At 40.9% G+C, this 26572-nt stretch overlaps 1 protein-coding gene across 1 annotated transcript in view; it reads left to right on the forward strand.

Annotated features, from left to right (window-relative positions):
* The window catches only part of LOC127161112 (uncharacterized), a 34624-nt gene that overhangs the window by 3191 nt on the left and 4861 nt on the right, over nt 1-26572 (forward strand). The window contains exons 3-5 of the mRNA XM_051103770.1: nt 7466-7801; nt 9575-9928; nt 25126-25443. Coding sequence (XP_050959727.1) covers nt 7466-7801; nt 9575-9928; nt 25126-25443 — 1008 coding nt within the window. The remainder of the gene's footprint in view (nt 1-7465; nt 7802-9574; nt 9929-25125; nt 25444-26572) is intronic.

The raw sequence follows: 26572 nt of genomic DNA on the forward strand, positions 1-26572 counted from the left end.
CATTTTGTCTCTCATAGTTGAGGTATACCTATGATGAAAATTACAGGCCTCTCTCATCTTTTTAAGTGGGAGAACTTGCACAATTGGTGGCTGACTAAATACTTTTTTTGCCCCACTGTATGTTTGCAAGCACAAAATTCTCCTGAACACTAGTTGTTTCTCTTACTTTCATTCTTCCCCATTCACTTTCAATGGCCAGCCATTTTTGACAAGTGTAACTTTGTACAATATTGTACAGGTTTGCCTACTTTTGGATAAATGAGGCCTAAGATTAATCGGATGCAAATAGAAACACAAAACCAGACCTAAATGAAAGAAAACAAGTTGACAAAAAGAATGAATTCAATCTATAGTGATAATATAGCATAATGAGAGACTTATAAGCAATTGTTCGGAGACCGAGCATTTTTTGACCGGGAACACTACAAGTGTGACATGAAACCAAACACAACCAGAGGGCTAAAGTTATTTTTAAAATGTGAACATTAAAACTTCAAATTAAGTTTAGTATGATTTAAGACTGTTTCACTTTTCCACTGGTGAGTTTTTTTTCTTTTTTTTTTTTATGGTTTTATGTTTTGAAAGATAAATATATAACAAATAATAATTAAAAACACAGTTTCTCATAAGCTTGCCTTTGCATATATTATTACAATTCAGAGAGAATACAGTAAACTGGCAACTAACAAGAGCATACTCTGAGATTAGGCAGTCATATCATTAATTACTGATTTTGCTTCGATGATTATCATTATGTTCTCTTCATGATAACCATTTTTTTTTCAGTCTTGTTTTTTCTGTCATAAAAAAAATCCTCTATTCTCCCTAACCATCATTTACTGTTTAGACTAACATCTTTATGCCAGTTTCAGGTTAAGGACTTTTTGCAGGCCACAAGAAACATTATAAATGGATATAAATCACTTCTATTAACTCTATTAAAATATTTCTGTCACTTGGATATTATCCCAAAAAGATCATTTTGATATGTGTTTGATTCTCCATCATGTCTACTGCCTGGATATTTGTGCAGTTTTCATCTTTGAAGTTACAAAATTAGGGCTGGGCAGAATGGCCCAAAAAAATTACCACAATTATCAACTGCAATTATCACTTGCAAAACAGGTGAACATTTAACAAAACAAAAACAGTATTTAAAAAAAAAAATGTTCTACTTCAAAACATGCATGAGCAAACCTAAGTAAAATATTTTTTTAGTCTCTTTTTTTTTCCTTAAAATATCTTAATAGATAAATTAGTTTATTTATTTATTTATTTATTTTTATTTATATTGTTTCAAATCATGAAACAGGTTTTTATTTCCCAACTGTGATGGCACAATGCAGATGTAAATTTATGTTCACTTAAAAAAAAAACAAAAAAAAAAAAACAAGTAACATCTGTAAAAAATTGCAAATGTTTCTGACTGTTAGAGCTTTAGTTTTATTAAAATTATCAGTAATACTTTACAATGCGTGTGCACAAATATGCATTAATTCATGCTTAATTAATGCACAAATAATCACAAGTTAATGTATAATTCATGAAGAACTAAACCATTTATTACATCAGCAACTTAAGTAATCAATAAATTGTTATTAGTTAAATGTGTCATAATGCATTAATTGACTAATAACTTATTTTATAAACTAATGATGTAAATTCATTAATTAATTACCTGTAACGGAGAGTGAAAGACGAGAGGCGAGCGGATCCAATTGCGAGCCTTTATTAAAGGGACGAGGCAAAGACATGGTCGTACAGGCAGGGTCGAAACAGGAGCAAACAGGTAAAATCACAGGCAAGACGAGGAGAATAATCCGATAACAAGAGCAAGAGTCCAGTAGGCAGGCGGCGAGACAGTCAAGACGAGATGGCCAGACGAGGGAACTAAACACAGGGAACTAGGAACTCGGAAACAAGGGAACGCTAACAACAATAATAGAAACAACAACAATCCGTGGCTTGCATGGGGAAAGTCCGGGGCTTTTATAGTGCGCCTGATTGGCTACAGGAGGCAACGCAATCGGTGCGATGGGTGATGGGAGTTGTAGTCCGGGGTGTGGTGCAACAGTAAGAGTGTGTGGATAAGGTGAGAGCGACATCTGGCGGTGAGCGGACCGCGGAACACCGACCAGATTCGTAACATAGCCCCCCTCCAAAGAGCGGCTTCCAGACGCTCTAACCGAGAAACAGTCCTGGGGAGCGGTGGGAGGGCCAGGAGACTGAGGCAGAACCGGCAAGGCGGAAGCCTTCCAGGGCAGAGCCGGAGGCGGAGCAGGAGGCAGAGCAGGAGGCGCCGGAGCCCTCCAGGGCGGAGCCGGAGGCAGAGCAGGAGGCGCAGGAGCCCTCCAGGGCGGAGCAGCCCTCCAGGGCGGAGCCGAGAGCGGAACAGGAGGCGCCGGGGCCCTCCAGGGCGGAGCAGGAGGCGCGGGAGACCTCCAGGGCGGAGCAGGAGGCACCGGGGCCCTCCAGGGCGGAGCCGAGGGCGGAACAGGAGGCACCGGGGCCCTCCAGGGCGGAGCAGGAGGCGCGGGAGCCCCCCAGGGCAGGGCCGGAGGCGAAGCAGAAGCCCACCAGGGCAGAGCAGGAAGCGCAGGGGCCCTCCAGGGCAGAGCAGGCACCCGCAGCAGGGACTGGGACCTGGGAAGAGCAGGGATAGAGGAGACAAACAGAAGAGCAGGAGGGGCAGGAACCCTCCAGGGCAGAGCAGGAGGCACCGGGACCTTCCAGGGTGGAACCGGAGGCAGAACAGGAGGCGCCGAGGCCCTCCAGGGCGGAACAGGAGGCGCCAGGGCCCTCCAGGGCTGAGCAGGAACCCGCGTAATGGACTGGGACCTGGGGAGAACTGGGACAGAGGAGGCAGAGAGAATAAGGAGAGAAGCAGAGAGTTTGTGGATGAACGCCGCCTCCCTAGGAGGTTCTACAGCGAATGCTGACACCTCAGGAGGCATTGGCGCAGCTTCTCCGACTGGTGAGACCTCTGGAGCGGACTGGAGACCAGACGGGAACTCTGGAGCCAACTTGAGACCAGACGGGACCTCTGGAGCAGACTTGAGACCAGACGGGACCTCTGGAGCAGACTTGAGACCAGACGGGACCTCTGGAGCAGACTTGAGACCAGACGGGACCTCAGAAGCAGACTCGCAGTTGGGCGAGGCCTCTGGAGCAGATTCGTGGACAAACGAGGCCTCTGGAGCACAGTGAGCAGCCCACACACTTAAAATGGCGATGGCCATTGCAGGCAACACTGTAGATAATGGGATGTCTATTGGCCTTGAGGGTGTGGATGCTGTGGACTTATGGCTTAGAAATGTGGGTTCTGCGTGGCTTGAGAGTGTGGGCTCTGCGGATTCAGCTGATACATGAGGCTCTTGGTGGTCAGGCGGGACTTGACTTGGCTCTGGGCTGTCCGGCGGGACGTGACGTGACTCTAGGTGGTCAGACGAGACATGACTTGGGTCGTCAGGCGGGATGCGACTGGACTCTGGGCCGTCAGGCGGGACGCGACTGGACCCTGGGCCGTCAGGCGGGACGTGACTGGACTCTGGGCCGTCAGGCGGGACGTGACTGGACTCTGGACAGATAGACGAAACGTGACGGGGCTCTGAAAGGTCAGATGAGACGTGACTTGGTTCTGGGCGGTCTGACGAGACGTGACTTGACTCTGGGTGGTCTGATGAGACGTGACAAGGCTCTGGGCCGTTAGCAATAACTTGACTTGGCTCATGAGGATCAGTTGTGGCCTGACCAGGCTCATGGAGATTGACTGTGGCTTGACTTGGTTCGTGGAGATTGGTTATGGCCTGGTCTGGCCTGTGAAGACCAATAGTAAACTGACTTGACTCTCGGAGATCAGTAGTGACTTGATCTGTCACGTGAAGACCAGTGGTGACTTGAACTGGCTTGTGAAGATCAATGACTTTACTTGACTCAGGAACCACGGCTGTGACGTTGCTTGACTCAGGAACGACCACCTTGACGTTGTTGGACTTGGAAGCTACAGCTTTGGCTTGACTTGACTCTGGAACAACAGTCGTAGCTTGACCTGGCTCAGGAGACACGGCTGTAACTTGACTTGACCTAGTATGAACGGCTGCTGTAATGTGACTTGACTCGTGGAGAACAGGTGTGACTTGGCCTGACTCGTGGGGAACAGCTGTGACTTGGCTTGACTCGTGGGGCACAGCTGTGACCTGGCTTGACTCGTGGAGAACGGCAGCTGTGTCTTGACTTGAAAGCCTGACTTGACCCAGGGGTAGCCGCCGCGGCATGAAGAAGCGCCATTTTAGCTGCCCATACCGACATTAGGGGTGAGTCCAGCACGTGGGCCATCATGACCACAGGCGGCGTCAGAGTGCTGGCCGAGGGTTCTTGTGAACAGGCTCTGGCGTGACGGCCATCTTGTGCAGTGGCTCAGGAAAGATGGCTGTAACTTGACTTGAGACAGGGGCGATAGCTCTGACTTGACTTGACACAGGAAACACAGCTGCAATTTGACTTGACTTGGAAACTTGACTTGACACAGGAAACACAGCTGCAATTTGACTTGACTTGGAAACTTGACTTGACTCAGGAAACGCAGCTGCAACTTTATATGGCTCTGGTATGGCAGCTGTGACGTGACGGAGCTCTGTTCTCGCCGCCATCTTGTGAACGGGCTCCGCCGTCGCCGCCATCTTGTGAGCGCGCGCTGGCGCCGGCGCCGCCGCCATCTTGTGAACGGGCTCTGCTGACACCGCCATAGCTAGAGCACGCTCCGACACGGCCGCCATTTCACGAGCGATCCAGGCGGAAAACTTGTTTGTGGCGTCGTGATCCGGCGTTACCGCCAATCTGCGAGAGGGGTGCGCGGCTGCCATGTCCGTGTTGTCGCGCTCCTCCTTCGCGACCCCCACAGTACACGGCGAGCCCACACACAATAACGCAAAGTTCATGAAAGCAGCCAGAGATGAGCGCGGACCCTCGCGTCTGAGTCTAGCCTTTAGAGGCTCATTAATGCAATCGCAGAATATTTCCATAATGATACAGTCCGGGAGGGTGGAATGGTTAGCGATAGAAAGAAACTCACAGATGTGCTGGTCGAGAGAACGTGGTCCTTGTCTTATCCTGAATAATATCCTGTCTGTGTCCATATCTTCTGAATGTCCGGGGGTGAAGCTGCTGGATCCTGTTGTGACAGATTGTTCTGTAACGGAGAGTGAAAGACGAGAGGCGAGCGGATCCAATTGCGAGCCTTTATTAAAGGGACGAGGCAAAGACATGGTCGTACAGGCAGGGTCGAAACAGGAGCAAACAGGTAAATCACAGGCAAGACGAGGAGAATAATCCGATAACAAGAGCAAGAGTCCAGTAGGCAGGCGGCGAGACAGTCAAGACGAGATGGCCAGGCGAGGGAACTAAACACAGGGAACTAGGAACTCGGAAACAAGGGAACGCTAACAACAATAATAGAAACAACAACAATCTGTGGCTTGCATGGGGAAAGTCCGGGCTTTTATAGTGCGCCTGATTGGCTACAGGAGGCAACGCAATCGGTGCGATGGGTGATGGGAGTTGTAGTCCGGGGTGTGGTGCAACAGTAAGAGTGTGTGGATAAGGTGAGAGTGACATCTGGCGGTGAGCGGACCGCGGAACACCGACCAGATTCGTAACATTACCACAGTGGCCAAAGCTATATACTTCAACTTCCAGTTGTCTGCTTTAATACTCATTAGCTAATGATTTCCAAATGTATCCTTATGTTATGACTTTACTTGTTAAGGCACAGAACTATTAACTAATTGTTAGGTAATATGTCATTGTGGTTATGGATATAGAATTAGTTAGTCATGTGCCTCAATGAGTTGGAGCCATGCATTTTCATGCATTGAAGCCATGCATTTCAACTTCCATTGTCTGCTTTAAGTAATCATTACCTAATTTCATTATGTTATGACTTTACTTGTTGAGGCACATGACTAACTAATTCTAAATCCATAACCATAATGACATATTACTTAACAATTAGTAAATAGTTCTGTGCCTCAACAAGTAAAGTCATAACATAATGATATCTTTGCAAATCATTAGCTAATGATTAATTAAAGCAGACAACTGGAAGATGAAATGTGTAGCTTCAACCCATTGTTGTAATTAACGCATAAATTAACACTATTAGTTAATAAAATAAGTTATTAGGGAATTAATAGATTATGACACATTTAACTAATAACAATTTATTGATTACTTAATCTATGAATCATATATAATGTTCATTTGTTGCCGATGAAGTAATTATTAATAAATGGTTTAATTCTTCATGAGTTATATATTAACTCATGATTATCTCTGCATTAGTTAAGCATAAATTAAAGCATATTTGTGTTGCCAAATTATCGATTGGTCATCTATAGTATCACACAGTATGATCATGATACCCAAAGGTAAAATCACACACCGTACAGTCCCACCAGTTCCTGATTTTTGTGGCCTAAAATGACTGACATTGTGGACATTTGCAGGAATATTTGCAGCATTTATTGTGTTGTTTTGTAGTGACAATATACCACACAAATGTTGTTCTACATAGGATTAATCCTACATACTGTTATAAAAATCACATATTGGTAATATGAATAATAACTGCCCCAAATTACATATTTTGCTCAGTTTAGGCCTCTGAATAAAATGGAGCAATTTTTTTTTTCCTCTAGATTCTTACTATATAAATATATGTCTGGTGAATCAAGTATATGACAACACTGCTGCTGCTACATCACCCAGTGTTGTGTTAAAGCTCACCCCCTTCATAAATAAATAAATAAGTGTGTGTGTGTGTGTGTGTGTGTGTGTATGTATGTATGTATGTATGTATGTATGTTTGTAGCACATTTCATTTAATCTCTCTCACGTCATATTTTAGAGGTTCAAGTGTGTAGTGCTGAAACCCAATTGTAATTGTAAATGAAAATGGGTTGAACCACAACAGTTGTTTGCACTTGCACAAGAAAATGCTCCCAAACATATTTTGAGGTCACACAGATAAAATTTCAAGAGCATATTCGGTCAAAACGGTTGCACATTTGAGCCATGACAATACATGTTATAAGGAGGTGGTATGCACCAATGGATTGTGGGCTAAACACGGATTAATATAATATCAAGCACAGCACCAATAGAGTTGCATTAATAATTGTATCTTAAGCAAAACCTAAAACAGTATACGGTACAAAAGCCAACACACAAAACAGTAACAATACACACAGTGATCCTCATGGTTTGCTTGTTGGGTGTTGAGTGTTATGGATTATTTGTTAAATATAACAAATAATAGAATTTCTGATTAATTGGTCCAGCTGTTATACCATCTGAAAAAAAAAAACAAAAAAAAAACATGATACATATTTTTGGTTATACCACCCAGCAGCACTATAGTGTAAATCAATGATTATTATATAATAACTGTTTATTTAATCTTCTTCAGGTGTTTTTGGTGTTGGTTCAGAAGGAAGGTCAGTGTTTGTGATGGAGGGAGATTCAGTGACTCTAAACACTAACGCTGAAACAAACAAGATTGAAGAGATTAGATGGTATTTTAATAAAAACATCATTGCTAAAATCAATAGAGATCTCAGTTATATCTGTACAGATGTTCAGTGTAAAGATGGTGATGAGAGATTCAGAGACAGACTGAAGCTGGATCACCAGACTGGATCTCTGACCATCACAAACATCAGAAACACAGACTCTGGACTTTATACACAACACATCATCTACAGCAGCTACAGCTCACATTGGAAATTCGGTGTTGCTGTTCATGGTGAGTCAATATGTCTTGTTTGTCTTTAAATCACATCACTTAATGTGTTTAATTATATGTGTTTTTTGCTACTGACCAACTTAACTGTATTTTGTAAATATAAACAAATCTTTATTTTGAAGTCTGCAACACTCTCAAAAAAATTTGGGACAGAGGAAAAATAAAAGTGAAAAGGTTATTCTATAACCAAAAAAACCAAATAAAGTTTCAGCAAGTTTCTTTTGCAAGTTTCAGCTCATTAATCTTTGGTGTAATCTCGCCTTAACTAAACGCCCCTCAAGAACAACTCGGCACCCCCCTTTCAAAAATTTTGCTTTCAGCATGAGAAGAGTATAACTGCAGCCTGGAGATCTCCAAATGGGGGTGGGAGCTCCAAAATAGGGCGTGGCTTCCTCCCATTGGCACATGACATGCATGCACAATTTTTTCCCCCAATCAACTTTAGTGCATACTTCACCCCACTGCTGATTCTAAAGATTTTATTGGTTGTGACAATCACAGTGTTGATTTGCTACACCATGCTACAAAAATGCTAACCCCTAAACCTACCACACACCTGACCCTAACCTTAACCAGTGAAATTGACTGCACGGTGGGTTTGGTGCTGAATAGTCTGTTAAAGAAGGTTGCCATTCAGAAGATAAACAGTTAATAAGATTATGCGATATGAGATCACTGAGACATCACCGGACAATGTTAAGTTACACCCAGTGTCAGTACCCCCTCCAATCCTGCATATTTTCAGCCCCGGGATGCGCCCGTTGATAAGAGTAAAAAGTTTTACTCTGTCGACAGCTCACAGGAGAGCGGGTGATTCCCGTTTATATCATTAAGCAGAGGTTCAAACTCCAGTCCGAACACCACTGGCCACAAGCTTTTGGCTCTGCTGGCATGGGGAATAATTATTAATATAGCATATTTCATTTTATTAGATCAACTAAAGCAGTGGTTTTCAAACCTGATTTAGAGGCACTTCTGCCCTGCACATTTTGTTTCTGCTAATAAGCTGATGATTTGAATCTGGTGAGTTAGATGAGGGAGACATGCAAAATGTGCAGGGTAGGGGTGCCTCCAGGACAGGTTTAAAAACCACTGAACTAGAAACTAGAACATGTTTAATTTATAAAGTTTTATTTTGAAATGTAAGTAAGTACCAAATGGCTGAAGCCAGAGCGAATGGTGAAACGCTGCCTCATTTTGGAGGTCATGCCCACTTTTTCCTCATTTTGGATATCTCCGGTCTGCAGTTACTTGTCCAGCACATTGTTACAACACCCTTTTTATCTTTTAAAACAAATTAAAAGTAAACTATTTGTATTTCTTCAACCTTATAGTTTCTTGAACCTTATAATTCCAAGTGGAAAATTATTTTTTTTTAGAATTAGAAGGTTCTATCTGCATTTAGTCTGTTGCCAAAATCCCCATATCAAATTTTGAGAGGGTTTTGATATTGTACATTTAAAATACATTTAGGGTCTCTGTCATTTTCATGTAGGAATTTTTGCTATATGAAATGCAAAAGCTTTAAAGGTCAATATCTGAAAACCACTCAGAATGCAGATAGAACCTTATAATTCCAAGGCAGCAAAAGTATAACAAATCATCGCCTTGAAATTATAAGGTTCTGTCTGTGTTCTGAGTGGTTAAACACATAATGTCAGACTGCATGTCATGAAGAAGCATGAAAATTGCTTTTACATTTAAACTTCTTGCATATGTTGTAGTTGTTTTCAGCAAAAGATCCTCTAGCAGATTTTGTGTTGTTTGTTTCAGAAGTCCCTGCTGCTGAACGAGATCAAATGAAGACAAAGTCAGTGAAGGAGGGAAAATCTTTTTTTTTAAATGCTGATCCTGTGTTAAAAAAAACAAATGATCTGATGACGTGGTATTTTAATGACACTCCTATAGCTGAAATCACTGAGGATCATAGTAGGATTTGCACAGAAATTAAGTGTAAAGATGGTGATGAGAGATTCAGAAACAGACTGAAGGTGGATCACCAGACTGGATCTCTGACCATCACAAACACCAGAATCACAGACTCTGGACTTTATAAACTAAAGATCAGCAGCAGCAGATTCAGCAGGAGCATCAGCATCATTAGGAGCTTCAGTGTCACTGTCATTGGTGAGTATTTATGATTCTCAGTAAATATATCCACCTTTAATATCATAGGTGTCTGATCCACTTTGAGAAGTGAAAACGTTATCTTCACTTATTTTACTCTTCTAACTGCAGCAGAAACTTCAGTCTATTTTCAAGACAATGCATTTGGCGAAGACCATCAAAGGTTTCTATTTACAGCATGATTTGCAACATAGATCATTGTAGTCAGTCGCACAGCAACTGAAGTCATTGATAGTTTAATTATAAAGGGAGCACTCTTTCTGTATTTTTTTTTTCTTTCTTTTTTTAGATAGTGTATATAGATAGTGTATGTAATACATTTTAGCTGAAAAATATTTGCCTCAAGTAGATGGTTCTGTGAAGACAGATTTCAAGTGTTGGAATGTAGGGACTGTTTGTCTAGTGAAACAAGAAGCATTTTTCCTGTTATGATTTAATATTATTTCTACACATTGCCTAATTTGTCTGGAACATAGTTGTAAGAAAAAGTGATGAGGACGTAGAAGATCTTGATGAAGATGTTTATTGCAGCATAGCAGTGGCAAAGTACATGTTGTACCTTGGGTTCAACAGAGTTGGAATGAACCCAGAACATCCTAATCTCAAACCTTTTACACAGTTACAGTTTACTACCGTTAATGTAAATGAAGTTGCTCCTTTCATAACAGCTGTCATCTGTATGTTAATTAAGTTCCTGCACCCCTTTGTCTGATATATATATATATACACTTTTTTTTTTTTCCTGAGTATGTATATATTTGTCTTTCTAGTGTCATGTGCTTTGTGTCTGTTCTATCAGTGTGGACATCCTTTATTCATGTGTGCATTCAGTAGACAATAATATATTTTTCTGCATTTCAGTATGTATATACTTTTCTTTCTAGTGTCATGTGCAGTGGTGAGTTTGTGTCTTTGTGCATTTCTTTGTGTGGGTATATCCTTTGCCCACTTGTTTTCCATCTCGGTGATAAGACTGCTGTCCATAGTCTAAAAAATCATGATCTCTTTGTGTTTCCCTTATCTATTGTCCATTCTTTTCACATTGGATAGAAAGTTCTCAGAAAGAAGCAGTCACTGGTGTTGTTGCAGTCTGTGTGGTTCTCTCAAGTCCATCAATGCCATGGTGAATCTCAGGATTTCTAGGTCTTTTAGACCGGGAGTTCTGGATCTTGCAGGTCTGGAAATCTCTTGATTTTCTTGGTCATGGTGATCACCCTGTTCTTTACGAAGTCCTTTTTCTTGTGGAAGTCCTCTGGCTCCACTGGTTCTGCTTGCCTTCTTGTCCTTCGAATGACCGGATCATTTTTCTCCAGGAGGTTACACCTTTCCAACAAACAGCTCAATGCTTATACCTGAAACATGTTCAAAAAGAAGAGGAAATTATAAAGAATCACCCTCCTCCTGATAGTAAACATGTTTTTCTAAAATATGGTACTATCATTAAAAAAAAAAAAAAAAATCTTTTCCACCTGCATAACAGAGAGTAACACCTTCTGAATTTACTCTGTCAAATCTCCTTGGTCTCTGATGGAAAACATCAGATAATCTAGAAGATTCTCTCCTGCCAAAGGAAGCAACTGGGTGTTTAGATTCTGCAGTTTTCCTTTTTTTTAAGTTATATTTTTGGGCTTTTTTAGGCCTTTAATGGCCAGGACAGTAGAGAGATGACAGGAACGTACTGGGCATAGTGAGGGGAACAGGATCGGCAAAGGACCTCGAGACGGGATGCACTAACTCTGAAATGCTCTGAAACAGCGAGTTTGTTCAGATGATTCCTCTCATCAGGGGAATCCTCTGCTCAGTTCTTACTGTACGAACCTGCCAGGTAAGACAGCAAGTGGTCTTCGGGGCTTCTTACCTCCACCCACAGGCCGTTTTTCCAGCCACAGTTCCCCCACTCCAGGTACGTCGGGTGTAACTCCTTTGAGACCCCTAGCGGAGAAATTTGTAGATTGGCTGAACCTCCCCAATCCTTCCCGCTGGCTTCTCAGGACCATTCGACTTGGCTATGTGATTCACTTTGTGAGTCCTCTGCCCAAGTTCCGCAGTGTTCTTTCTACCTCAGTTCGGAGCAAGAACACTGCAGTTCTTCATGCGGAAATCGCAGTCCTTCTGGCGAAGGATGCGATAGAGACTGTCCCCTCAGCCGAAATGAAGAAAGGGTTTTACAGCCCCTACCTCATTGTACCCAAGAAGGGTGGTGGGCTCAGGCCAATCTTAGACCTGAGAGTTTTGAATCAGGCCCTGCTTGAGCTCCCATTCAAAATGTTAACCCTCAAGCACATTATCGCATGTGTCAGGACTCAAGATTGGTTTGTGGCAATAGACCCGAAGGACGCGTACTTTCATGTCACATAATTATTAAAATGAAAAACCATCAAGTGTAAAGTGTCACATCATCAGTGATTTTCAACAAAAGTTGTAAAAGGGAAAAAAGGCTGTAAAAACACATTAAATAACTTTTTTTCTGTTGCATTTTTACAGTTATTGTTCTAATAAAATGTATTTATTTATTTATTTATTACATATTCATGTATTTTCCATCAGTACATAAACTAAGGAAATATATATTGAGTCACTTTGGAAAAAAAAAACTTGAATAAAATGAATTTGTATAAAATGAAGATGAATAAAAATTCCTGTCAAACAGGAAGTCATGGCAGGCTAATTTCATCACCCTGGTGTGCTAAAAATGTAAATATGAATCGGAATATACTTTAGAGATATTTTACTCATAAGAATTTTGAGGGGTACCAATAATTGTGGGAATTGTGTATTAGAGGGAAAAAAAATGTCATTTAGATTTTTGTACATTTAAAAAAAAAATTGGCAAGTGTGCCTTAGGCTGGCCACAATAAAAGGCCACTCTAAAATGTGCAGTTTTACTGTATTGGGGGGTCCGAAATCCAGTCAGTATCTGGTGTGACCACCATTTGCCTCATGCAGTGCAACACATCTCCTTCGCATAGAGTTGATCAGGTTGTTGATTGTTGCCTGTGGAATGTTAGTCCACTCCTCTTCAATGGTTGTGCGAAGTTGTTCAATATTGGCAGGAAATGGAACACACTGTCGCATACGCCGATCCAGAGCATCCCAAACATGTTCAATGGGTGACATGTCCTGTGAGTATGCTGGCCATGCAAGAACTGGGATGTTTTCAGTTTCCAGGAATTGTGTACAGATTCTTGCAACATGGGGCCGTGCATTATCATGCTGTAACATGAGGTGATAGTCGTGAATGAATGACACAACAATGGGCCTCAGGATCTTGTCACGGTATCTCTGTGCATTCAAAATGCCATCAATAAAATACACCTGTGTTAATTGTCCATAACATAACCCCACCACCACCATGGGCCACTCGATCCACAATATTGATACACACTGTCTGCCATCTGCCCTGTACAGTGAAAACCGGGATTCATCCGTGAAGAGAACACCTATCTAGAGTGCCAGAAGCCATTGAATGTGAGCATTTGCCCACTCGAGTTGGTTACAACAACGAACTGCAGTCAGGTCGAGACCCTGATGAGGATGATGAGCATGCAGATGAGCTTCCCTGACAGTTTGTGCAGAAATTCTTTGGTTATGCAAACCAATTGTTGCAGCAGCTGTCCGGGTGGCTGGTCTCAGACGATCTTGGAGGTGAAGATGATGGATGTGAAGGTCCTGGGCTGATGTGGTCTCTGGGCTGGTGTGAGGGCGGTTGGATGTACTGCCAAATTCTCTGAAATGCCTTTGGAGACGGCTTATAGTACAGAAATGAACATTCAATTCACGGGCAACAGCTCTGGTGGACATTCCTGCAGTCATCATGCCAATTTCACACTCCCTCAAAACCTGAGACATTTGTGGCATTGTGCTGTGTGATAAAACTGCACATTTTAGAGTGGCCTTATATTGTGGCCAGACTAAGGCACACCTGTGCAATAATCATGCTGTCTAATCAGCATCTTGATATGCCACACCTGTGAGGTGGATGGATTATCTTGGCAAAGGAGAAGTGCTCACTTCGAGTCCCAGGTCCGGCAGGGATTGAAGGTGGAGGGAGTGAATAACCAGCTCACTCTCTACCCTCAATACCACGACTGAGGTGAGTCCCTTGAGCAAGGCACAGATCCCCCCCAACTGCTCCCCGGGTGCAGCAGCGATAGCAATATGGCTTCCCACTGCTCCAGGTGTGTGTTCACGGTGTGTGTGCGTGTTTGTTCACACTACTGTGTGTGTGCACTTGGATGGGTTAAATGCAGAGCACAAATTCTGAGTATGGGTCATGTCACGTCCTTTCTTTTCCTTCCTTCTTTTGTGTACATAGAAAAAGTCTTAGATCTTAGACTTCAGCTCATGAAAAATGAGGGCAAAAACAAAACTGTTGTGTTTATGATTTTGGTCAGTGTATATTCAGCTATGACCAACAGGAAGTTGGCTATTTTGGTTTGAGGGTGGATTTTTTTTTTTAATTCAGGCTGTTATTAATTGCGTACTCATGCAACTCACATCTAACTTTGTAAACGTTTTTTGGATATCTCAAACTGTGTTGCCATGGCGATTTATTACCGTAAGGGCAAAAAAGGAGTTTTTTGTTTTGTTTTGTTTTTTAATGTATAAAAATCAAAATTACATTTTTTTTTTTTCTCTAATACACAATTCGGTTACTGTACCATACTTAGCCTTTAAATTGGTAGAATTATCCCCCACAACTATGTAAGATACAGGAAATTGTCACTTTCCCTCACTGATAAAATCTGAAGCACAAACAATTTAATCTAAAATGTTCTTGCACCAAGAGTTTTGTAGAACACTGTTACCACAATGTCAAAAGAAAAACAGAATTCATTACTGATCACACATTAGGTTTTTTAAAAGTCTTTTAATCATGATTTCATTAGTGCATTGTGCTCTTAGCATTTATGCTAGCAAGTGGCGTTTTTAGCAAAAATAATTAAAATTGTCAATTCTGTGACGTCAAACTCTGTTATCAAGGTAGAGTAACAATACTGAATTGACAGTCCACCAGGCAAAGTGGCAAAGTACATGTTGTACCTTGGGTTCAACGGAGCCGGAATAAACCCAGAACATCCTAATCTTCAAACCTTTTACACAGTTACAGTTTACTACCGTTAATGTAAATGAAGTTGCTCCTTTCGTAACAGCTGTGATCTGTATGTTAATTAAGTTCCTGGACCCCTTTGTCTGAGGTGGTTCTCAGTGTCTCAACACATGTTCCCATTCTTATCATAGACTTTTTCTAAAATTTGCCAAAATGACATACAAACATTTTCTTTGGTTTGGGAGGTGAGCACTTGAAAACCATAACAGCAAAAGGAATCATGTACATAAATGTACTAAACATTATGACAGTACAAACAGCAAAAGCCAAAAGGAGCAAAAACATCGATGAATACCATGTTGTGGCCAAATCAAACCGACTCTCACCAAAGTAAGAGACGAACTCAGTCAAATGTCTTTGATAAATTTAAATTTATTCTTTGCAAAGAAGGTCAGACAGTCATACAGAAACACAGGTTACCGCAGAGTGCGACCAAGAAGGGAGGGCTCACGCCAACTTAGATCTCTCCCCTAGCCTTCAAGGTTACATCTCCTAACTGGTAACATTCCACACATAGTAAGAGTCAGATAAATACATTTTGCTATGTCACACTCCCGAGATTCAAACCTTTATATTTAGGGCCCCGATATCCTTCTCTCACATCATCCTCATAGCAGGTTTAAATAAAGCAGACCCTTACACAATACTCCATAAGCACATAAGATAAGTAAAATTAATTTTTCTTACACAATTTCCCCCTTTTTATCATTCATTGATAACTATTCACTAAATTCATTACTACATTAAACTCTTACTCATCTACCATGATTAATTGTGTATATATACTTTTTTTTTTTTTTTCAATCATAATGAAGCGAACTTAGGTCATTACATCACACTTGTTTTCTGGAAGCCGGGCTAAATGAATAAGCACTGTTATTGCATTCCTGACATGTGTCAGACCCTCAGTCACTTCACAGATACCCAACATGAATTTGCTTATAATTCCAAAGTCTTAAATTTGTGAAATAAGAGAAAATATGCTAATGCTAATGGTATAAACCCTAATATATGCAAGCCAAAGAATATATATATATATATATATATATATATATATAGATAGATAGATAGATAGATAGATATAGATATAGATATGTAGATATATAGATATAGATATGAATGGGCTAATCGTCAAAACTAAATGCCCCATATTTTGACTGCCGTTAGCTTATCTTCACCCATGTTCAAAAACATGTTATTAAGATGTACATCAAATTTAACCATTTAATGGGAGACACCAGTTTTTCACCAGTCTCTGTACTGAGCTGGATACAAGCTGAAAAATACATGGTAGGCCTAGTAACACCTACAATCCTGCTGCCAAAACTAGTAACACAGTATTACACAGCCAGTATCCCCAATCTCCCCACAAATTTGCTAACCATTTAAATCCCTATCCCTAAAAACTGACCTTCTTGTTTTATTGCCTCATTGAAAAAATGGGCTCCATTGTCTGAATTCCCCATCTCTTAACAGAGCCTTCGCTACTGCTGCTGCTTGGGACATTTGGGACATGGCGTTTCCTGTGGATACAGAAACTTTGTTATTTTTGTGTGCTGCACATTTACATCTTATCAGGCAGCAAAATGGCTTCTAGTAAAGCTGCCACAAAAGGAGCATGGAGTATTGGGCGCCCATCTGACTTCAAAAATTTTCTGTGTTTCCCCAGTGCTCCAAAATCATGCAAAACTCTGAATGCATAACGTAAGTCTGTGTAAATTGTGTCACATTTTCCTGTTGTAAGTTTACAAGCTTCTGTTAAGGCCACAAGCTCTTCTGCTTGTGTTGAATAGTTTGATGGCAGTGAGACAGAGGTCACAATTTCAGATTCTGTCGTCACAGCATAGTCCACTTTATTTTGGCCTGTTTGTGGATCTCTGAACACTGAACCATCCACAAAGAGGACATTTTCGCAATTTTAAAGTGGTGTGTCTAAAATATGTGGACGTGGCATACACACTTGTTCTAGTGCAGTCAAACAACAATGATGTTCCTCCCCATCCTCCTCCGTCGGAAGGAGGGTGGCAGGATTCAAGGTTGTGCAGCATTTAACAGTAATGTTCGGCATATGGAGCAAGATAGTATGGTATCGTAACCTACGAGCCATCGATAAGTGCAATGTTTTTTTGCTCTTGCAGAATCATGGACACTGCGTGTGGCATCATCAATGTCAGGTCAGAGATTTGTACCCTACAAATTCTCTAGACGCTATCACGGCCTTCTCAGCAGACGCCACCACCCTCAGACACCATGGCAGACCTGCCGCTACTGGGTCTAACTTGCTTGAAAAATAGGCCACAGGTCGCAGTCTGTCTCCATGATGCTTAAAGAGAACAGAAGTCATAAACCCATTTTTCTCATCCTCCATCTGAACAAAAGGCTTAGTTGGTACCGGTAGGCCCAAAGTCGACGCCAGAGACAGTTGAATTTTCATGTTCACAAATGCCTCAGCCGCCTCCTCTGTCCACTCAATCCTGTCACATGACTTCATCCCCTTCTCTATTGTTAGGGCTCTCAGAGGCTGCTCGAGAATCGCATAATTTGTAATAAATGTCCTGCAATATGAACACATTCCCAAAAATGACAACATTAGTTTCTTTGTGATTGGTTTTGGTACATCTTTTATGGCCTTAACTCTTTTTTTTTATATATATATTTTTTTATTTATTTATTTGATATAAACAGGGTTTTTACAAAACCAAAACATCATAATCTGTACATTTAACAAGAAAAATAAACATATAATATGAATATAAACATAAAAATTATAATAATAAAATAAATTTAAAAAACACAGAGAAATAAATGAGTAAATATATCAAGACAAAAACAGAAATCAGTATAGCCATAAAAAAAAAGAAGAAAAACAAAACAAAACAATAAGGTCGCCTTTCAACCTTTCCACGCTAAATTCTGGATTCACAAAGTTAAAAATCACGTTTCTTTTACCCCCAGATAAATGAGAAAAGGGTCCTATACCTTATAGAAATTGAAAGGTTTGTCCTTTAATGCGGTAGAAAAGGCTTCATAGGGAATTAAATTTTTAGCTGTGTTTATCCACTGAATAATTGATGGTGTTTGATCTGTTATCCAACATACAAGTATGCATTTGCGAGCACAGTACAAGAGAATTTGGAGAAAGGTGAATCCCTTGGAATTTGAAGGGAAATTCCTGACTTATGCCTAGTAAACATGTTTTTGGTCCGAGTTGTAATGGACAGCGAAATATATTCTCAAGTTCCTTTAGGACACCCCTCCAGAATTGTTGGATCTTCATACAATTCCAAAAACAATGAATAAGGGTTCCCTCTGATCCTTTACATTTATTACAAAGATTAGAAAGTTTAGGGTTTATCTTATGCCTTTGGGCTGGAGTCACATGTAGCCGGTGAGTAATTTTAAACTGCATTTCCCAGGCAGAATTATTGGCAAGATAAGAGGGCATCTCACATACAGCTTTCCAATCAGCTACCTGAATTTTCTCCCCAAAATCCTTCAGCCTTAACTCTTTTGTCAGATAGGGACTTGCTGTTGAGTGTTATGATATGACCCAAAAAATGTAACTTGTTGTTTTACAAACTGTAGTTTTGACAGGCTGACTTTGTGGCCCTCCTGAGCCCGATGCTTCAGGAGAGGGACAGTGTCAGCCACACATGTATTCATCTCTACTAATAAGAAACTAATAACCTTCAACATATTGTAGCAAAGCAGTTCCAGCTGTCAGAGTAAAAGGTTATAAGCTTCTTTGAAGCACTTCCCCATCTGGGGCTATCGCAGCGCTGACTTATGCATGAGAATTTATAACCATTACCATTGATTCAATGCATTACCATTGCAATTCAAATGCAAACTAGTAGCCACTCTTCTTGTCAAGTGGCATGCTAAAAATGCATTAGCCAAGTCTACCACTTGTCACGGGGTGAAGAATCACATGACAAGGAGAGCTCAACTTAAAGCCCTGGAGGGTGGATTTATTGAACAAAGTGAAAATTAAGTGCAGAAATACAGGTAGGTGCTCCGGTGGTGAGGCGTGCTTTCTTCCGTGTGTGTGGCAGTGGGTCCGTGAGTGCTAGAGTGGGGCTGGTCGGTCCTCAGCTGCTTTCTAAACGAAACAGGGAGAGAAAGCATTAGTGTCCAGTTTCATAGAGCTCGTTCCCCCTACTAGCCGTCTCCTTTGTGCTTATGAGCACGCCGCTTGATGAAGCGCAGCTGAGGCCGATCAGCCTGTGACAAGGACGTGCAGGTATGGCTCGTCCGTTTCCAGGGCGACGCTGATGGATCCTCGGGACGCTCGTCACACACTGAAAAGAATGTTGCATCCTATGGAATTTGTGACAAGATTGTGTATGCATTTGGCACTGAGGGGGCCCTTTGTCTGACAGCTGCATTCACTGCTTGTAAATCTTGGACAAAACACCACTCTGTAGTTTGGCCCTTATCCCTTATCTTTTTCACATTAAATATTGGAGTGTGCACTGGAGAATCATTACATGGCACCATTATGCCTTAAATACTGGTTTTATACCCAGTATTGCCTCTGCTTTCAGAGGATACTGCTTTTGACACAGCCTGTAATCAGATTTTGGAGTGATTACAACCGGTTCACATCTCTTGATCAACCCCACATCATTTGTGTTTTGCCCACAATTTAGGAGGCACCTCTGCCAAAGCAGGGTGTATGTCTGAGGTACAAATATTTACAATGCAATGATTTTCTTTTGTGCTTTCATCAATAAGGGTCACATTTTTTTTCTACTTTAATGTCATACTTGCATTCTGACATAAAAGCCCCTAAACTCTTACTGTGTTTCATACCCCCACCTATCTCACACCAGTCTGTTGCATCAACAGATTTCTTCACAAATCTCCTTACTTCACACCATGACTGATCCCTGGCCTTGGAAACAAATAAGTGAGGCACAGACTCTCCTACCCCTAGATAAAACGGAAGCTGTTTCTGTCAGGCTGACTGAAACCACACACATTTTCTGTCCAAAACATTTGATCATAGCTCAAACTTTCACTCTTCACACAGTTTCACTCTTCTTTTTTTCCCCCCACAACGTGTGACGTGCAATGTCAATTGTCAGGCAGCATAATTTCTGTGTTGAGCAGCTTTGTTCGAGTCTTAGCCAATTCACACATCATCTGAGCCCAATCATTGTATTTTTTTTGTTTGTTTTTTTAAATGCGCCATTCATAAGCCCATTGAGGCTCAGCTCGCAGACAGCACAATTGCTCGTCCTTCTCTGTCACTCTGACATCTCAATAGTCTGCGATGAGCACTAAATTTTGTTTACATAGCAAATCTTGACCCATGATGGGTACAGGACATGCCGGTGAACAAGTGAATGCATGTTTCAGCACCCGGCCTCCCTCTGTTTCACAATTTAAGGGTACAGTGAATTTTTCAAAAATCTTATGGCCTGATGCAAAAGTAGATTCATTTATTTCATTAGTTACTGATGGATAACATGGCAAGTTACGTGGTCGAACCCCAAGCATGGGGTATTTTGGCATGTTTAAAAAAATCCTTCTCTTTCATCCATCATTGAACATTTATCAGAAATTTCATTACTCAAATCGGAAACACTCAAACAAATGCAAGCTTTTTCATTCATTGCAGAGAGCAGTGTATTAAATTAGAAACACACAAAGAAATGCAAACTTTTTCTTCGTTGCAGAAAGCAGTGTTTACATCAGTGCGTGTGTGTGTGTGTGATTAAAAGATGTTCACTTCCCTGCACTGTGGCTGTTGGCTGCTCGCCCGGGACCCCTCCTTCCCACTCTCTGTTTTTCTTGCTTCAGTGTGCTTTTTTCTGGTTCACTGGACATTCTCGGGCCCAGTGACCATCACAGTATGCATTTACTGCATTTTCTGGTTACATGATCATCAGTTGCACTGATCGCGCAGCCCCGTTGCTCTGGGTTTCTTTCAGTCCAGCTTGAGGGTCTTCAACCCCGTCCTTTTCCTCTCCCCCCTCTCGTCTGTTGATATTGGTGAGCCTAATAACTCCCATATCTCAACACAGCCTGCACTAAGGCCAGCTGTAATTCTTTGTCAGTCTTTGCTTTAACCCTTTCCTTCTTCATCGTTTGTTGTTCTTCAGCGTGCAGAGCATGTGCTAAAATAGTCAGCCATCCATTCTTCCATTCGCTGTAGTTGCATCTTACTGCTTGCACAGTCTCTGGTCTCAGTCCATTCAGAAACAAGCTTCACAAATGACACTCCCAGGTGCCAGGTTGATCTCCTCTGTCTTCGGGCTCTTCCAAGCCACTGTGTTTGTTGAAGGTCTCGTACAGTCAATGATAGTAGTCTTGAACAGGCTCCTCTCTGGTCTGGCAGCAATTGCCAATCCTTGATGTGTCCACACTCGCTGGGAAAGCCACTCGTATAGGCTCAGCCAGCTCTGCAACAGCTGTACAGTAGTTTGCGTTGGTTTCATCAGTCCAGCTACTGCTTACTCTATGATAATCTTTCCCTCACAGCTTCCCACTCACAGTCCAAGGTCTAAAGACCATCATCGCCCCTTCAGGCCCTGAAACTTCGACCATCGAGGCTATTATGCTCACATTTTCTTCCTTTATGCTGTTTCTTGTCTTTCTTTTCTTTGATGGGGGAGGTCTGCGAGTCCTTTCCTCGCCGACCTCTTCGTTGGGGGTTTCGGGAATCATTTCGGGGTATTTTTCTTCTTCTTGCCCTCCAGCTGCTGCCGCCTGTGGATGTGGTGCTGTCGGTATTGCTTACATCAGTAAGTCTTACTGGCAGTGCTGATGGTCTTCCTGGTGGTGCTGTCGGTCTTCTTGGTGGAGAGCAGTCGAGATCAGAGTCCACTTTTAGGGCTTGCAGCTCAGCCACAGGATATTGATGATAAGGCGGTGGTACATGTGGACAAATAAACACATCAAAGGGGTTGGTGGATCTACGTGTTGCAGTTACTTTTTCTTCACATTCCTCATTTTTCTTTTCTTCTCATTTCTACATGCCAATTCTTTCTGCATTGCCCTTTTTTGCCTCTTATCTGCCTCCTCTATCCAACAGTTCCCTGTCTGATCCCATTTTCCAAACATGCGTTTCACACAACGCCCTTTCTGCCTTTTACTTCCTTCCTCAACTTCCTTCATCAAAACTTTCAATCTTGCGATAATCAATGTTCCTTCTTTCGGAAAATCATGATACTTGATTTACTTTCGTACCTTGCATGCATTTTTAGCCATACACTTTTTCATTTGACAAAATACTGGTGTATAATTTTTGCAAGCTTGCTCTGGGATTTCCCCATAATGACCCTCTCTCCCTGTGGGTTCTCTTTCGGTGCCTACGTTCTCTGTCGGACGTCTCCAACAGAGCCGACCTGTTATCCTAAAGTCAGTCAGGCGGAGTGCCTCAAACCCCAATTAATTACCCGCACAGCTTTTCAGTTTCTTCGAAATGTACTTCTCGTGTCGTACTTGCTCACCTGATCTCAATTTCTTGAAATATCCCAATCGCTTTGATTTCAATTTCTTTTCAAAGTATTTTAACCATGCTTGCTTTCCTCACACAATTTTCTTTTCTACAGAACAGATTGGCTGTGCTGTATTCCCATGATTTCCTTCCGAAATTATCTTTAATCACGTTGCCCACAGAGTCGTACCAGCCACTATGGTTCGTCCCCTTTTTTTGTTAATCCCAATTCTAATAATACCAATTCTAATTTTAAATCCAAATTCTAATTTCAGAATTAAATTCTTTTAGAATATTTTGATCTGTCTCTTACCGGAGAGTTCTGATGCCACCTGGGTTCGTTAACTGATTCCAGTGGTGTCCCTCCTGGGCCCTGGTGGTCGGTCCCTCATCTTGGGTCCAAAAGACACATCCAAGGAATCCCAAATTCTGACACCAAATTGTTGTGGCAAAATCAAACCGACTCTCACCAAAGTAAGAGACAGACTCAGTCAAATGTCTTTTATAAATTTATTCTTTGCAAAGAAGGTCAGACAGTCATACAGAAACACAGGTTACTGCAGAGTGCGACCAAGAAAGGAGGGCTCACGCCAACTTAGATCTCTCCCCCAACCAAATGTCCCCACAAGGATAGCAAAACCTGAAATTTTTGACATTGTTAAAAAATTATTAAAAATGGTAAATGATGTTTATCTGAAAATGTAACGATGCAAACATGTTTCCTGTAAGGGGTAGGTTTAGGGTTTGGGTTGGGTTAGGCGATAGAAAATATCATGTAGTCAGTATAAAAACTATATAAGTCTATGGAACGTCCCCACAATTCACAAAAACAAACGTGTGTGTGTGTGTGTGTGTGTGGGTGCATGTGTTTTTTTTTTTTTGTTTTTTTCACATACATTCTGTCCCTTTTTTCAATGTGAACATCCTTTGTCCACGTGTGCATTTAGTAGACAATAATATATATATTTTTATATATTAGTATGTATATATTTGTCTTTCTAGTATCATGTGCTTTGTGTCTGTTCTATCAGTGTGGACATCCTTATTTCACATGTGTGCATTCAGTAGAAAATAATATATTTTTCTGCATTTCAGTATGTATATACTTGTCTTTCTAGTGTCATGTGCAGTGGTGAGTTTGTATCTTTGTGCATTTCTTTGGTTTTCCATCTTGGTGATAAGACTACTGTCCATTGTCTAAAAAATCTTGATCTCTTTGTGTTTCCTTTATCTGTTGTCCATTCTTTTCACATTGGATAGAAAGTTCTCAGAAAGAAGCAGTCACTGGTTTTGTTGCAGTCTGTGTGGTTCTCTCAAGTCCATCCATGCCATGGTGAATCTCAGGATTTCTAGATCTTTTTAGGCCGGGGGTTCTGGATCTTGCAGTTCTGGAAATCTCTTGATTTTCTTGGTCATGGTGATCACCCTGTTCTTTACAAAGTCCTTTTTCTTGTGGAAGTCCTCTGGCTCCATTGGTTCTGCTGGTCTTCTTGTCCTTCGAATGCCCGGATCATTTTTCTCAAGGAGGTTACACCTTTCCAACAAACAGCTCAATGCTTATACCTGAAACATGTTCAAAAAGAAGAGGTTGCATCTTTTCCATATGCATGACAGAAAATTTCTCTTGGTCTTGACAATCTAGCAATGGAAAACTTTTCCACATGCATAACAGAGAGTAACACCTTCTGAACTTACTCTGTCAAATCTCCTTGGACTCTGATCCATCAGATAATCTAGAAGATTCTCTCCTGCCAAAGGATGTCTAGATTTTGCAGCTTCCCTTTGACTATTTGCATTGAAAAACTGTGTCATTTTGGAAATGATTTGCTCGTATGGTGCATTTACATCTACATGAAGAGCAATGCCTTCTCGCATGTGTGAATTGCTCTGTGCAATTAATGCGGACTTAAACTTGAGGTTTTGTTTAGTTGCATTTGGCAAACCACTGTAACAGCTAAACATTTCCCACAACCTGGATGCAAATGTTAGAGGATGCTCTCCAGATTCCATTGTCAACTCAGTTATCTTTCTCAAGTTAACCAAATCAGTCCCAACAAGTCTAAGTAGAGCTTCTCTCCTGCCCCTCTGTCTGCTCTTTTGCCGTGAATTTCCTGTGAGAGAGCACTAGTTAATGAGTGAGGAATGCAGATCATGAGAAGTCTAGAAGCATCTTCATCTGACACACAATAAGCATCCACTACTTTCTCCAGTTTTGACAAGAACTCAACAGGATCCATGTTATCAGGGTCAAAAGTACCCACTGCTGTAACAAGCAGTCCATAAAAGACAGCTGTCTAACACCAATTGGCCACTTTCAGTTCTTTAAATCAAGAACCCTCTCATTTCCATTCTGCCTTGTTCGCACTGGTGCTATCAGGAATCTGCATGCATGTTGTTAGCATGATTAGCATAATGCTAACATGATTTAAATAGAATTGAATTTTGACAGTTAAAGTTTGAAGAGTGAACATTCTGTCAGTGTAAATCAATGGGATTTTTGGTGGTTGGTAATCTGGTTTATGAAAACTGTAAGCTGAATCAGTTAGAAAAGAAATAGCAACCTGAGTCAGACCAGTCTTTTCAACCCAACTTAATTAATGTTCTTTTTTTTGTTTGTTTTTTTTTTTTTTTCTGTTACAGGTGGAGGGTCAGTGTCTGTGATGGAAGGAGATTCAGTCACTCTACAGACTGGCATTAAAACAAAACAACAAGAAAAGATTGAGTGGTATTTTAATGGCTTTCAAATAGCTAAAATCACTGGAGATCTTCGTTATATCTGCACAGATGTTCAGTGTAAAGATGCTGATGAGAGATTCAGAGACAGACTGAAGCTGGATCATCAGACTGGATCTCTGACCATCACAAACATCACAAACACAGACTCTGCACTTTATCATCTACAGATCCACAGCAGAAGAGGCAAAATCAGGACAAAGAGCTTTATTGTTGCTGTATCTGGTGAGTCATTATGCTAAAAAGCAATTTTAGTTTGATGTTAATGTGTTTAGTGTGTTTAGTTTTATTGTTTTTTTTAACGTATATAGATTTTTATCAAACTGTTAATTCACTGATGTAATTATAAAAAGTATATTTTAGATAATTTTTTAGACAATTTTCTTTGAAAAATTGAGAATTTGATTGATGTAATTATAAATTAAATTAAAATAATGATTTTAAAGTCATGCCGTTGTTTTTTTAGAGTTATGCATAGAGTTTTATTTTTAAAGATTGATTGTTGTTGATTGATGTTTTAAGAGATTAACATAAACAGGATCATAACCAAACTTATATACATGGAAACAACCAATCAGGGGGAGACAGGTGAACAATCAGACAGTGACATCATAATTACAAACGGAACAGAAAGGACCAAATAAGGGCAAGACAGGGGAAAAACACACAAAAACAGTCCAAACGGTCTGACACACACACACAATAAGCAGGCCCTACTGTAACTCGTATCATTACAATACAAAGAGAAGACTGTAAACTGACCACAAAAAACAACTATAAACAACAAAACAGGAGATTGGATTAAGCTGTCGCATCGTTATGTTTTACAAATGTTAACCATCTTTAATTAATACACTTTTCTCAAGAAAAGTAGAAGTGAATTTGACTCTTCCATTTAAAAAAAAAAAATAAATAAATTCCACCATACTTATCAGACTGGTGGTTTGTTCTGTTTTCCATATTATACATAATATTTATGAGATTTCAGACTTCTTTATCCATTGCAAGGTTATATATAATGTAAAGGAGGGGTGGCCCATCAACTCCCGATTTACTCTATTCACACTCTTCTGGGCAACAAATTATAATAAACATCTGTCATCATTTTAATCTGTCATCATTTTAATCAGAGAATTACAGTGGCAGAGGAGGAAAAAAAAATGCAAATTAAAAAAATATCTTCATTAGTTTGACAACACATGTGCTGCAAATACTCACAACCAAATACAGAAATGTGCTGCAAATATTCAGAACACAAACAAATACAGAAATGCACAGGCAAATAGACATAAACACAGACCACATTGGAAATATTTAAGGAAACCGCAACTAGTGTTGAACATGGCTGTGACAT

The sequence above is a fragment of the Labeo rohita genome, unplaced genomic scaffold, assembly GCF_022985175.1.
Source record: "Labeo rohita strain BAU-BD-2019 unplaced genomic scaffold, IGBB_LRoh.1.0 scaffold_551, whole genome shotgun sequence".
Classification (NCBI taxonomy): Eukaryota; Metazoa; Chordata; class Actinopteri; order Cypriniformes; family Cyprinidae; genus Labeo; species Labeo rohita.